This window comes from Budorcas taxicolor, chromosome 19 (genome assembly GCF_023091745.1).
Source record: "Budorcas taxicolor isolate Tak-1 chromosome 19, Takin1.1, whole genome shotgun sequence".
Taxonomy (NCBI): Eukaryota; Metazoa; Chordata; class Mammalia; order Artiodactyla; family Bovidae; genus Budorcas; species Budorcas taxicolor.
In genome coordinates this window covers 51010138-51022400 of record NC_068928.1, presented here as the reverse complement: position 1 = coordinate 51022400, position 12263 = coordinate 51010138, and the positions used below count along the sequence as shown (strand labels likewise).

The 12263-nt window shown below is 59.6% G+C and overlaps 1 protein-coding gene across 5 annotated transcripts in view; it reads left to right on the top strand.

Moving 5' to 3' along the window:
- The first annotated feature begins 7232 nt into the window (after window positions 1-7232).
- BAIAP2 (BAR/IMD domain containing adaptor protein 2) overlaps window positions 7233-12263 on the top strand; it is a 63838-nt gene continuing 58807 nt past the window's right edge. For all 5 annotated transcript variants that reach the window (XM_052658049.1, XM_052658053.1, XM_052658051.1 and 2 more), the window contains exon 1: window positions 7233-7375. In XM_052658049.1, coding sequence (XP_052514009.1) covers window positions 7322-7375 — 54 coding nt within the window. In that variant the 5' untranslated portion in view covers window positions 7233-7321. The remainder of the gene's footprint in view (window positions 7376-12263) is intronic.

The following is a 12263-nucleotide window of genomic DNA, read 5'->3' as shown; positions in this document are numbered from 1 at the left end:
AGACAGTGAACTGATGCTTTCTTATCTGAGCCGTCTGGTGTGGTGTCTACACAGTCAGAACAGGGAGTGCCCCCCTCGATGTCCTTGGTTCCCAGGTACAAGAGACATGGGGAGACCTGGGTGTCAGAGATAGCAGAGATGGGAGAGGAGCCCACAAACTACCGACTGGCAGCTGCTGCCCACCACACCCCTCCCCAGGCAGGAACCGCCCATCTGGTCCCTTCCCACCTCCAGGGGACACACCTAGACCAGACAGGTCCCGCTGCCACGGGGCCTAGATGGGGAGACGAGGTGGGTGGTTCCAGACTCCCATCTCCTGGGAACACCTGGCATCATGGGGGTCGTGCTCCTCTCCCGAGATCACACACCACTTCTCACACATCTGAGAAGCCAGGACGTCCAGGGAGCGGAGAGGTGCCCCACGTTCTGGCTGTGTCGACGCCACATGAGACTGCCCTGATAGGAAAACATCTGCCAGTTGTCCAAATGCCACAGTGCTGGACAGCGGGGAGGGGGACTCTGTCCCACTGACCGGCTGACCCACAGACCCACCAAGTCGGCCGCAGAGCTCCTCCTCTGGGAGCTGTGGGACCCTAAGTGGGGTTTTAGGATCTGCAGCAAGAAGAATAAGTCAGGTTTCAGGGCTGAAGACAACATTTTAAAATCTGGCTTTAAATAAACATGGGATTTAAAAAAAGAGAGAGAGAGCGCGCGGAGCCTCCAGCAGCTGAAATTAGAAGCAGCCGCCTGGGCAGGGAAGCCATCTGCGCACGCGAGGCGGCGTCTGGGCTTCGCTGGCAGCGCCGGGAGCCGGCACTGCAGGCCCAGGGCCACCCTCCCTCCAGGAAGAACCCGCGAGGACACGTCCAGCCTTGTTTTTCAGAATGTCCTCTAAGTTCACGTTCCAGACAACAGACTTTCTCCTCTCCACTCCGAACTTACCTTTGAGATCACTTACAAGGGATAAGAAAACAAAGACTGCGTTTCAGAGGGAAATGAAATAATGGTATTGAGGGTGAAGCCAGCCTCTTGCCTCATCTTTCCCATGATGTTGAGTGGCCACCAAGAGCCAGTATGCCTGGGGTGGCCCAGCTGGGTGCTCAGCCCTTCAGGTCGCTCACCTCTGGCCTCCTCGCCTAATACACTGTGCTCTTTTGACCAAGGGGGCTGGCGTGAGGGCCATCGTTGACTTCCTTAGCTTCCAGTCCCCCTGCTCAGACATTTCTGTCACAAGCTGGGTTTGCACAGAAGATGGTGAGTGTGCCTGAGACTGGGGGGAGGGGTCCCCTGCTGCCTGCCTTTAGCTCCTCCCTGCCCACCCGACCCAGCCCCTGAGCTTGGGCTGCCCTTCCCAGTCCGCCCCATCAGCTCTGGACCCGAGGCCCAAGCAGGCCACTCGCCCCGGCATCCTGCCTCCGCCCCAGCCCTCCTGCCTCACCTGGGCCGGTGCGGGAGGCCCCGGTCTGGGGGCTCTGCCCGAGTTATTTAAATCCACGTTGTCAGTTAATATATTCTAACGAGCAAGTGGGTGACCGAGCTGGCAGACGCAGGATGACGCTGAAATGTAATAAGAGGGGGAGAAACACCGAGTGAAACTCTGAGACTCGTCCTCGCCCCTGCGCTCACCCCCACGCTGCCTCCCACGGGCACCTGGAGTCACGCCGATGCGCTGGATTATGTAAGAGGGCCCGTTGCTGGGGAACCTCTCCCCACCCAGGCGGGGACAGGGCGGCACCTCCCCGGGCCCCTCAGTGGAGGCCCCTGCGGGCCCCTCCCGGCCTGGCCGGTAAGGAAGCTCTGGGAACTTTTTACGCTGCCTCGATAAGAGGGTTAAAGCTGAACTAGGAAGGACATGGGAGGCCACCTGCGCCTGAAACACTCCACCACCTCCTCGGAGAGGGGAGAGGACCCTTGTGCACCAGGCGTCTCCTCCCAGGCAAGGCCCAGCTCAGAGGTCCCTCCGAGGGCAGAAAGAGCAATGTCACCCATCCCTGGAGGCAGAGTGAAGCCTGTGCTGTCTGCAGCCAACATTTTGGTCGGAGAGATGAAAGCCTCTGAGCCACGTTCAGGTCAAGGGGGGGCGGGTTTTGAGGGAAGAGCAAATCTCAGTAAAAGTCTGGGGAGGAGGGAGGAGGCAGGAGATTGGCCATCAGCCAGGCCCACGCGCTGCCCGCCCCCCAACCCCAGGCCAAGCCTCCTGCACAGGCGTCATGCAGCAGGTGGCAGAGTGGACCTGGGGCACTCTGTGGGGACAGGGCCACTGCTCTGCCCACTGAACCCACAGACACTGGACTCCGGGCTGAGGTGCAGGCCCCTCCTTCAGACCTGCAGGCCAAATGGAGGCTTGTACCAAGGCCATGGGTGCCCCCCATGAGTAAACTTTACATGTTAGGACTGTTTAGATTTACACAGTTACTGCAAAGATAGCCCACACCTAAGAGATCCCCCTGCCCCGCCCTGTTAACATCTCTTGTCGCTGTGATGCGTTTGCTACAGTTAACAGACCAACGTGGACTCACTGTTGTTCACTAGAGTCTGGACTTTATTAAGGCTTTCTTAGCTTTCATCTGGTGTCTTCTTACTGCTCCAGCACCCAACCCGGATCCCAGGTGACATTCAGTCATCACGTCTTCTTGGGCTCCTCTCGGCCCCGAAGGTCTCAGACTTCCCTGGTTTGGGCAGTGTGCTGGATGGGGGTCTGCAGACTGTCCCTCTGCTGAGATTGGTGACGTTTCTCCTGATGAGCCTGGGATGACGGGTCTAGGGAGGAGTGCCGCCTTTCCCAGCACGTCAAGGCCGTGTCCAGTCCCATGGCTCACCCTGAAGACATGGCCTGGCTCACCTGGCTGCAGTGTGCTCGGCAGTGGCTCCTGGCACCCCTGTTTCCTGGAAGTCGCCTCGCAGCCCACACCAAGGCTGGGTATCTCCGGCAGCACCACTAGAGGGGGCAGCACCCATGGGCGCTTGAGTGCTCTCTGGAAGGTCCCTTCTGACCACTGATGATGGCGATCTCTAAGACACACTGACCACTTGCCACGTGCCAGGCATGGTTCTTGGTGCCAGGCTTCTTCTGCCATCTACACCTCAGCTCCTCCGACACCCTGCCCGGGTAGCCTGCCCATCCGGAACCTACTGCCCAGGCTCCCAAGGCCATCACGGGGCTTCCCAAGTCTGTGCCCACACCGTTAGCGGCAGTCCCAGGTAGACACCAAGCTTCACCCCGTGGCAGGCGACGTGGCCCTGCCGCAGCCGTACAAGGCCATGCTGTGCTGGAGGCCGCTGAGGTGAACTTCCTGCTGGCAGGACACAGGCCTCCCCCACCACACCCGCCCGGAGCTTCCGGCTCCAGGCACCGCCACGCCTTCTTGCTGACAACGCTGACAGTGTGAAGAATGTGGGCTGAGGACCAAGAAACCAGTCCTCTGGACACAATTTGGACAGTCCGGCCTGGTAGCCCTGCCCCGTCATAGAGCCCTGGCATAGAAGGGGGAGGCAGAAAGGGCCAGAGAGAATGGGAAGACGCGACAGTGTCCACGCCTCCTCTCTCTCCTGCTCTGGAACTTTCTGGTTGCCGATTACAAGTGCTCTAATCCAGGAAGGAGAAAAGGAAGAGGAGTTCTGATTGGGTGGATCCTTCTCTTAGAGAGATGGGGAGGCTGCCAGGAGAGGGTGGTGGAGAAACAGCTCCCTTGACAGGCACGAAATTTCCCTGTGATCTGAGACACACTGCCACCCCCTTAGGCCACGCTCCGCAGAAACCCGGTTGGGCTGGTCAGAGAGAGAGAGATGGTGGTGAAAACCCTGAAAGTTTTGCGGTCACCTCAGAAAGGGCTCCTTCTGTTTAGCAAAAAATCACAGATCCTTGTGCCTGCCTTGCCAGGAGAACAGCTTGCTTGAAAAGCAGAGGCTGTCATCCTGTAATTAAATCTGAGACCCCCCCTCCCTACGTGACGTTGAGATGAAGCCACTTACATAACGCGACTAAAAATAAGCTGATGAAGAGATGCACTTTGATTCTCCCTGCTTCCAGCCTTTTTCTCCTGGGCCACCCGTGCTGGGGTCAGCTGACCCAGGGTCAGTGTCGGCAGCACCACATGGTCAGAGTCTTGCCGCTGACCCTGGCTCTGCACCCTATGTGCGCAAGGCCCCATCACCGGTGCCGGGGATGGGGGGACTTCAGGTTCAGAGGTGGGGTGCTGCAGGTCGCCATGGCTACACACTTCTCTGGTCGCTTGGCCCATAGAGGTGAGGACAGACAGGCAGAAGTGACAGGGAAACCAGCAGTGGGCAGATTCCAGCCCATCTGCTTTCTCAGGGACTCGTGATGAGCTGCTCATCGATAGAAAGCCACTGCCCACCACCCCCCCAAATAGTGCAGGGAGAACAACCCCCTGGTCTGGGCGAGGGCAGGGGGCTTGGGGTGCTGGCCCTGGCGCTAGTCCTTGCAGGGCCGGTGAGACAAGCAGAGCCTCTCCATCGTGGCAATGACTTGCTGGTCTTGAAGAGAGGTGGCTCTGACCCTAAGCGGGCCCCTCTGACTCCCAGGAGTGGCACGGGGACCACCTCAGCACCCAGCCCACCCCTAGCCCTGGGCACTGCTCAGCCCCGCTCAGACACTGCTGCCGTCTGAAAGGGCTCCCACCTAAGTAAGAGAGGCCTCAGGGATCACTGGTGGGCTCCTGGCCTGTGGCTCAGACCTCCTCGCTGCTGAAGGGGTCAGCATGCAGGCCCAGGCACCCCAGTAGACTGGTGGTTGGAGGATGGGCGGGGGAAAGGAAGCTACCCAGCAGGGGGCAGACTTTCTCACTGCAATTCTCCAGGCCCAGGTGTAAGCCCCTTTCCAGTCCTGCCCTGCATCTGCCATCGGCCCCACATTCTCAGTGCCATTTGGCTGGATATGCTTATTTTCACTTGCCCCAGGTGCTCAGTGAACACTCTTCTGAATGATGGCTTCCCTCTCAGCTGTTCATCTCCTACCCAGATGTCAGCTGGAGTGTGCAGGCCCAAAGTGAGGCGATTAGCCCTCCTGTCTCAGCTGCTACCAAACGCGAGCATCCAGTTGGGCAGAAGGAGGGCGATCAAGACTAGGATCTTCTAGGGGGTGGGGTAGGGTGGGGCTCGGGGCCATGGAAGCTTTTCTGGGAAGCCCCTATCCTTCCTCTGCTGTCTCGTGACTGATGGGAGCAGACAGCCCAGAGAATTCTCCCCAGGCTAATTCCCTTCCCAGAGCACTGAGACCCTGTCTTCACCGGCCAGCCTCCCCCCACCATTCTCCTTGTCCTGGCCACTCTGGGCCCTTTGGATGAGCAACAGCTCTTGCTCTGTACCCACCTGGCTCCTCATTGGCCTGTGACCTCATACAGGTCAATGCACATCAGTCTTGGGGTGGGAAGGATGGAAGCTGCCTCTAGCTGGCCTGGAGGAAAGGGAGCTGGGGGAGGAAGACAGGCCTGACTTCTGACACGTGAGTCAACAACGCCCTCATTGTTGGAGCCAGTTTGAGCCGGCTTTCTGTTACTTGCAACCAAAAGAATCCCAGAAATTACATACTACACTGAAATCTACCTTAAAACACTGAAAGCAATAAAAAGGAAGAAACTGGCGCTGGTGTTGAAAGGAAATTAAACCAAGTAGTATCTCTGTGAACAAAGTCTCTGAGGTTAGGAGGGAAGGCAAATGCTTCCTGAATATCCCTTCCATTTTCTTTGAATCCATATGAAGCAGAGCGTAGTTCATTCCGGTTAATGACCCCATGGAAAAAACCTGTCTCAGCCCCTGCTGTCTTCTGGAGTCCTCCAGCCATCTTGGGGGTTCTGTCTCTTGGGCACCTGCTCTTGAAGGGATGACTGTCCAGGGATGGGATGCTGGTGGTGCTGGTGGAGAGTGTCAGGTTTAATTAAAGAGAAACACTTAGATCTGGTGTTTTACAAGGTAAAGCAAATAATTTCTCTATGTTAGTCTAATTTATGTAAATATTTCTCCAAAGGAATTGTACCAGGAACCCTCTGTGCCAACTTGGTCAACTTCCTCGGCAGAACCTCCCAGGAATTGCTTTCAAAAATCAGACATCTCTGATCCCATCTCTTCCATCCAGGAAGGTTCACCCTCCCCCAGGTTTTCCCTCTCCCCACCCCCCTACCCCCAACCCCACCTCCCTCTTCCCTGCCCCTCCCCTTCCCTGAGTCTCCTCTCCCCAGGGAAACTACCCCTCAAGGAAGATCTTCTGCCACCATCACGAGGGTCCTTTCTCTGAGCGCCCCTCAATCCTCACCACAGGATCCTTTCCCCATCCCTCCTCCACCCCTTCCAGAATCTGCATCCCCAAAACCCCTCTCCGCAGAGTCCTTCTCTGCAACCCAGGGCTCTGTCCTCCCTAGAATCCCAGCCCCAAGGCCCCCCCCCCCCCCACCGCCCCGCTCACGATGCACCCCTCCCAGGGTCTTTCCCCCGGGTCCACCCCTCTCTAGGGTCTTCCCCAGGGTCCTCCCTCCCCTGAGACCCGTTTCAGGGTCCTTCCTCCCCGGAAGAGCCGGCCCAAGGGTCGCAGCCACCCACCAGACTTACCTCCGAAAGTGCCCGGTAGAGGCTGGACCCTTGGGACAGCACGCCAGCCTCTCACCCTCCTTCACCAAGTCCGTACCCTTGCCCCCTCCCCCTTCCCCAGGAAGTGTCCTAGCGTTCAGGGACCTCCGTTGCCCAGTGCGGACGCCTGATCCCGACCGCTTTCGGGGGAGCGGCGCCCAGGACCCGGCCACCCTGACTCGCCACTTTGCGGAGTGCCTCCCCCACGCGCGTTCGCGGCCGGCGTTCCGCCCCCACCCAGTTTCTGCTCCCTTCTTCCTGCGCCACCCCGCCCCCGCCTCCCCGCCCCCAGCACTGCTGTCGCCCCGGCCCCCCAGGCTGTTCCCAGGGCCCCAGCCCGCGCCGCGCCTCCGCCTCCTCCCCCGCGATCGACGGCGCCATGGGCCAATCGCTCCTTGCTGGCGGCCCACAAACCCCGCCCTTATCCCCGCCCCCTTCCCCGTCTACGGAATTCACCAATGGGAAAGACGGCGCGGGGGGCGGGGCCTGTCGGTTGCCTAGCAGCAGCGGCTGGGCGGGGGCGGGAGACCGGGGGTGGTGAGCCGGGTGCGGCGGGGGCGGGCGCGCGGGAGGCGGGGCCTCTAGGGGGCGGGGCCTGGTCGACTATAAAGGAGGCTGCCGGCGGGGCGCCGCGCTCCTGGTCAGGTTCCGTGCGCTGTCTGTCGGGTCTCCTCGTCGCTTCCGCAGTCGCCGCTACTTGCGCCCCTGGTTTGGTCAGTGGTGCAGCCGGACCAGCACCATGTCACTGTCTCGCTCGGAGGAGATGCACCGGCTCACGGAAAATGTCTACAAGGTGAGCTACGTGCCACACGCGCCCTCGCGCCCTCCCCGGGCCGTCCCTGGGCCCTCGGGGGTCTAACCGGCGCTGCCGCGGGGACCCAGCGCCGGCCCGGCAGAGGTTGGCTCGGGTCCGCTTGCCCCAACAGCTTCTCGCTGCCCCCGCGCGCCCTTCCGTGCGTCTTCCGCGTGCGCGGGGGCCGGAGCCTTCGGACCCGAGTTGAGTAGGGGTGCGGACTGCGGAGTCCGAGGTCTGCGGGGTCCGGGGCCACGGCTGTCGTCGCCCAGCGCCCCGCGGTGGCCCCGCCGGGCACGGTTACGCAAGCCTGGGGCACTTTTTTCTCAACAGGCTTTCCCTTTCCACAACTCCTTCTCGGTGGATGTGGCCGGGTGGGAGGTCGCGCGCGGGCAGGTTCGATGGGTAGACAGATAATCCGTCATCTTATGTAACCGCGGAGGGAGAAGACTACTTGTGTGGGAGGCTGGCGCGCCCGCCTCTGCTTCTGATGTGTGAGGAGTCGGCTCTCAGCCCCCGGTGCGGAACGCGGGCGTGTGTGTCGGAGCGCCGGCAACCCGCCGGACCCTCGCCGCCCCCGCCCGGGGCCGGTTTTGCGCCGGTGTGCACGTTGGCAGACACCCGAGTTTCCGTTTCTTAGCATCCATTTTCTCGGTTTGGACCCCCACCCCCACCAGCACAGAGCCAGGCTCCGGAGGCTCAGGGCTGTTCCCGGCAGCATTTCCTCACGGGAGAGTCGTGCCCTGGGCGGTCCACGCGGGCTTCGTACAAAGCCGGGCTCTGTTTCAAAACTGTGTCTGGGGGTTACGCGGGGGGCCGAGGGGTTTCGGAGTTGATATTTAGGCGGCGCCTGGTTCATGGCGGCGGAGTGGGATTGCAGCGCGCTGGCAGAGCAACAGTTTCTAATTGTGTTAAACAACTACGCTGTGCCTCCTTAGCCAGCGGCCTGCCAAGCCCTCTTTGCGCGCGGAGGGAGGCCTCTGATGGGCCCTTAGCTTTCAGCTGGAGTCCAGCACGGCCGCAGTCAATCCCAGCTGCTAACAAAGGTTTTTAAAGTTGCAGCTAGGTCACCTGGAAGAGTCTGGAGGCCGGGTCAGGGTGGACTAAGTCAGTTCTGAAGCCATGTTGGAGCTGCTGGTAAACAGGAGTGAAGACTGACGAGGACGCAGCACGTAAAAGGAACAGCCTCTGGTGTTTTTATGTTTGTATCACGAGAGTCAGTGGCATACGCTTTTTGGTCGTGTTGCTCTGTAAATGGTTGTCAGGGAGGGAGATTTATTAAATTATTAGTCATTAGTTTCATTTCCACTTGCTCATTATTGCAGAGGGTGGAAGAGAAGTGCCAGTCTTGGTCTTTTTCCTCCTCTTTTCCCTGCTTTTGCTCCAAAACCATGAGACAGGAACTTTAATGGCCAGAATTAAGAGGGAGTGCGTGGCGTGGCTTTGCTCTGGGGAACCCCATGGTTGGTCTTAATAAAACTCTTAGAGCAGTCAGGCATGCTGTTCCAGCGGAGCAGCTTCTGGCGGAAGCAAAATGTGTTTGCAGGTCTGGAGTGAAATCTGTTGGCAGAAAACTATTAGGATCTGAGTGTTTGGGGGTTTGGGGCACACGTTCAGCAAGCTAGTCTGCGTTCTGTGCTCACTGGTCAGCTGATGACTGAGCTCCCACGGGAAGGTGTGGCCGAGACCAGGGACTTTCAGGTTAGACACATCGGGAAGTGGGCGTCCACAGCGCTGGGTGTCTTACATTCTCCTGGCCGGTTGAGGCCGTGGGGCCAGTGGACAGGAGGGCTTGTGGGTGGTGCTCTCCTGCCACTCTGCGGCTCTGGTACGGCTCCCTTATGATTTGTGGCTCGTCACTGGGGAGCTCGGGTTCCACAGCAGAGCCAGGACAGGTTGGGTAAGTTTGGCACACTGGCTGGGCAGAATCCAGCCAACTCAAGGCATGCTCAGGACACAGCCAAAGCTGCTGTGTGGAGACCCCGGCCAGTCTGGCTGGTCGTGCACCCTGTCTGGGAACACTGCTAACTCTGTGCCTGGTTTGGTGACTTGTGGGAGAGTGGCAGGGATGTGGCCCTGCTCGGCGTCACCCCAAGCTATAGCTCAGCTGTTTGCTTTGGCCCCTGTCATATCAGCTGCAGTTCTGAGTGGTGTTTGCCTTGGCAGAGAAGGGAAGAGTGGGGACACCCGGCCTTGGCCTTGCTGATTACAGACGCAAGAATAAAATGTCCAGTTTTGCTTCTCCTCCCTGGAAGAATCCGAATCTCAGAATTTAATCTCTCTTTCCCCGTGGCCCACTTCCCGTGGGAGCTTTGTCGTCGGGGAATTTGATGGAAGATGAAGGGGCAGGAAATGACATTCACTGAGAGTTTACCCTTGGAACCTGGGCCGAGGAACAGGGACTGAAGGCCTTTCGGGGCTTCCTAGGGTAGAGCCTGGGCTGGGCCCCTCGTGATGGGACTACAGGCAGCCCTAGGTGATTGCCTGGGACGAGGGACAGAATTGCAGGGTGGGGATCTGCCTCTGAGAATTAAGCCCAAATTGCATCTCTCTTGGGAGAGGCCTCCAAATGTCCCCACATGCTGCAGCAAGAGGGCTTTCTTTAGCAATTAATCTTAGTCTTCAGCTCCAGGGAGTGACTGTCAGGTTGGTGGTTTTTTTCATGGTCCTATGTCTCACGAGAAGCCCTGGCTCCAGGCAACCTGGTGACCTTGGAGGTGCTCTGGCACCTTGTGGAGGAAGAGCCCCACAGGCCTCCATCCTGTCCTGAGGACGTGGGAAGATGGACACAGGCTTCAGCGAAGAAAGTCCCTAGGAAGGCCTCAGGCATGGCTGTTTAGGGTGTCGTGGGCCTTAGGCTTGTGTCACCAGACGCTGTCTGGTGGTCCTCACTCTCCGGCCGTTGTGGGGAAGCTCATTGCATCTCTCCTGTGAAGACAGCTGTGGCCAGTAGGTTCCTGCACCTGGAGTCCCATCAGGTTTCCACTGCTGGTGCAAGGCGGTGGGCATCAGCGCTGGCAGAAGGGAGCCCACCTGTGTAGGTGAGAGCCCACTGCTGGCCAGGCCTTGCCCGTCACCCTCCTCCAGGTGTTTAGAGGAGCAGGGAAATCAGGAGGCCCCAAGTTCTCTACTGCCTACCCCAGAACCTCTTCCACTTCTCGGCAGTCACACGGAACTCTTGGCCACCGTCAGGAGCCTGGCACCCAGCATGGACAGGGCTCCACGGGCTCGTGGTTGAGGGTGGTGAAGTGGATGCTCTGACAGGCTCTTCCTTAGCAGCAGAAACGCCTGCTGGCAGCAGACCTGAGGCTCTGTGTGTGCTTATGTGCGCAGGAACATGCGTGCATATGTTGTCCTTGCAGACAGGTGTGACTTCAAGCCCATGCATGAACATGTTTGTGTATTCACAAGTATTCTGTGTCCAAGTGAGTATGCGTGCACATGTGTGTGCATGCATGTGGGACTTCGTTTTGCCATAGAGGCACCTCAGGGTGCCCTGTTGGGGTAGCATCTTCCAGTAAGACGTGGGGCTTGCTGTCCAAGTAGACTGTGAGCCGTCCTTCATGGAGCGTGCAGCCCACTCCCCACCATCTGTGCGGCAGCAGCAGTGCATCTCCGTCTCCCGTGGAGTAGCCCGGGCAGCGAAGGATGCTTTCTCTGTTGCACTGATTCTGGGCCACTGGCTTCAGCAGCTGTTTGTGCCCAGGTCACGGTCCTGAGGTTGTGGGCCCCTCGGCACAGGACCCTTGCCGCTGGACCTTGCCGGTGCTTGCTAATGGCCATAAAGGAGGGGGCCCCGGGGCGTGGTGGCGCTGCAGAGTTCCTTGCAGGCCAGGAGTGCTTTGCCTGCCCTGCCATCCCCGCTGGTCTCGCCTGGAGAATGTGTCTTTTGTTGGGGAGGCTCCTTGGTTCATGGGACAGACCACGTGCACTTGAGGCTCCGGGTGCTGGCCCAGGGCTCTCGGGGCATCCGTGGGAGCCGCGTGTGTGCTTGTCGCCACCTGGTTTTAGGTTCCTGAAGCTCACTGAGGGCCTAGAGGTCCTTCTGTCTCCCTCCCTCCCTCCCCAGCACAGGTGGTGCTGTCTGGGCTGCCCAGATTCAGGGGCCTTTCAGGGGGGGACTGGCCACTGAGCAGAGGACCCTGTCCCCTCCTGAGCAGGAAGGCAGGCTGGCAGGGAGACCAAGGCCCACCTGGCACTCCCCACCCCCAGTTTGCAGAAGTAGGTCCTGCTCAGGGGAGCCCTTCTTAAGATGGAGGGTTGGCAGATGGGGCTGCCCTTGTCGCTCAGTGGTCCCCCCTCATTCTTGCATAGCTTCTGGGACGGGTGTTGCTTTCCAAGGGCAGCCACGCCTGAGCAGCGATCTCGTGGGGGTGTCCTGGGCCACCGCTGGTTGCCTGCCTGCCATTCTCTTTTCTCAGCCCTTATGTGCACCACACCAGGGCCCTGTATGGCCACTGTGCCCAGGTGGTTTCTCTTGAGCCTTGGGGTGGGGAGGCTGTCCTCATTACGGTGCAGGCCTATGCCCACTGGACACCCTGCGCCAGGTGCCCAGTGGGGCTGTCAGCGCTCCGCTACTGTCTGCAGCCTGCGGCCTTGGTAATTACAGGCAGGCATGGACCGTGCCCGCACCTGCCTCCCCTGTCCTCCCCCCGCCCCCGCTCTGATTCATCCTGGTCCTGATGGCACTTCACAGCTGTGAAATAACACAAGGGGAGGGGCGCCCAAGGGTCTGCACCCAGGGGCTCCAGCAGCAGGCAGGCCTGGGCGGAGGCTGGTGCCCAGGCCTCTCTTACTGGGGAAAATCCTGTCCCCACCTGACATGCTATCGAGCAGCCAGGTGTGGTGACTTAGGACCCACGTGGCTCCTGACTGTGGGCCCACCTGC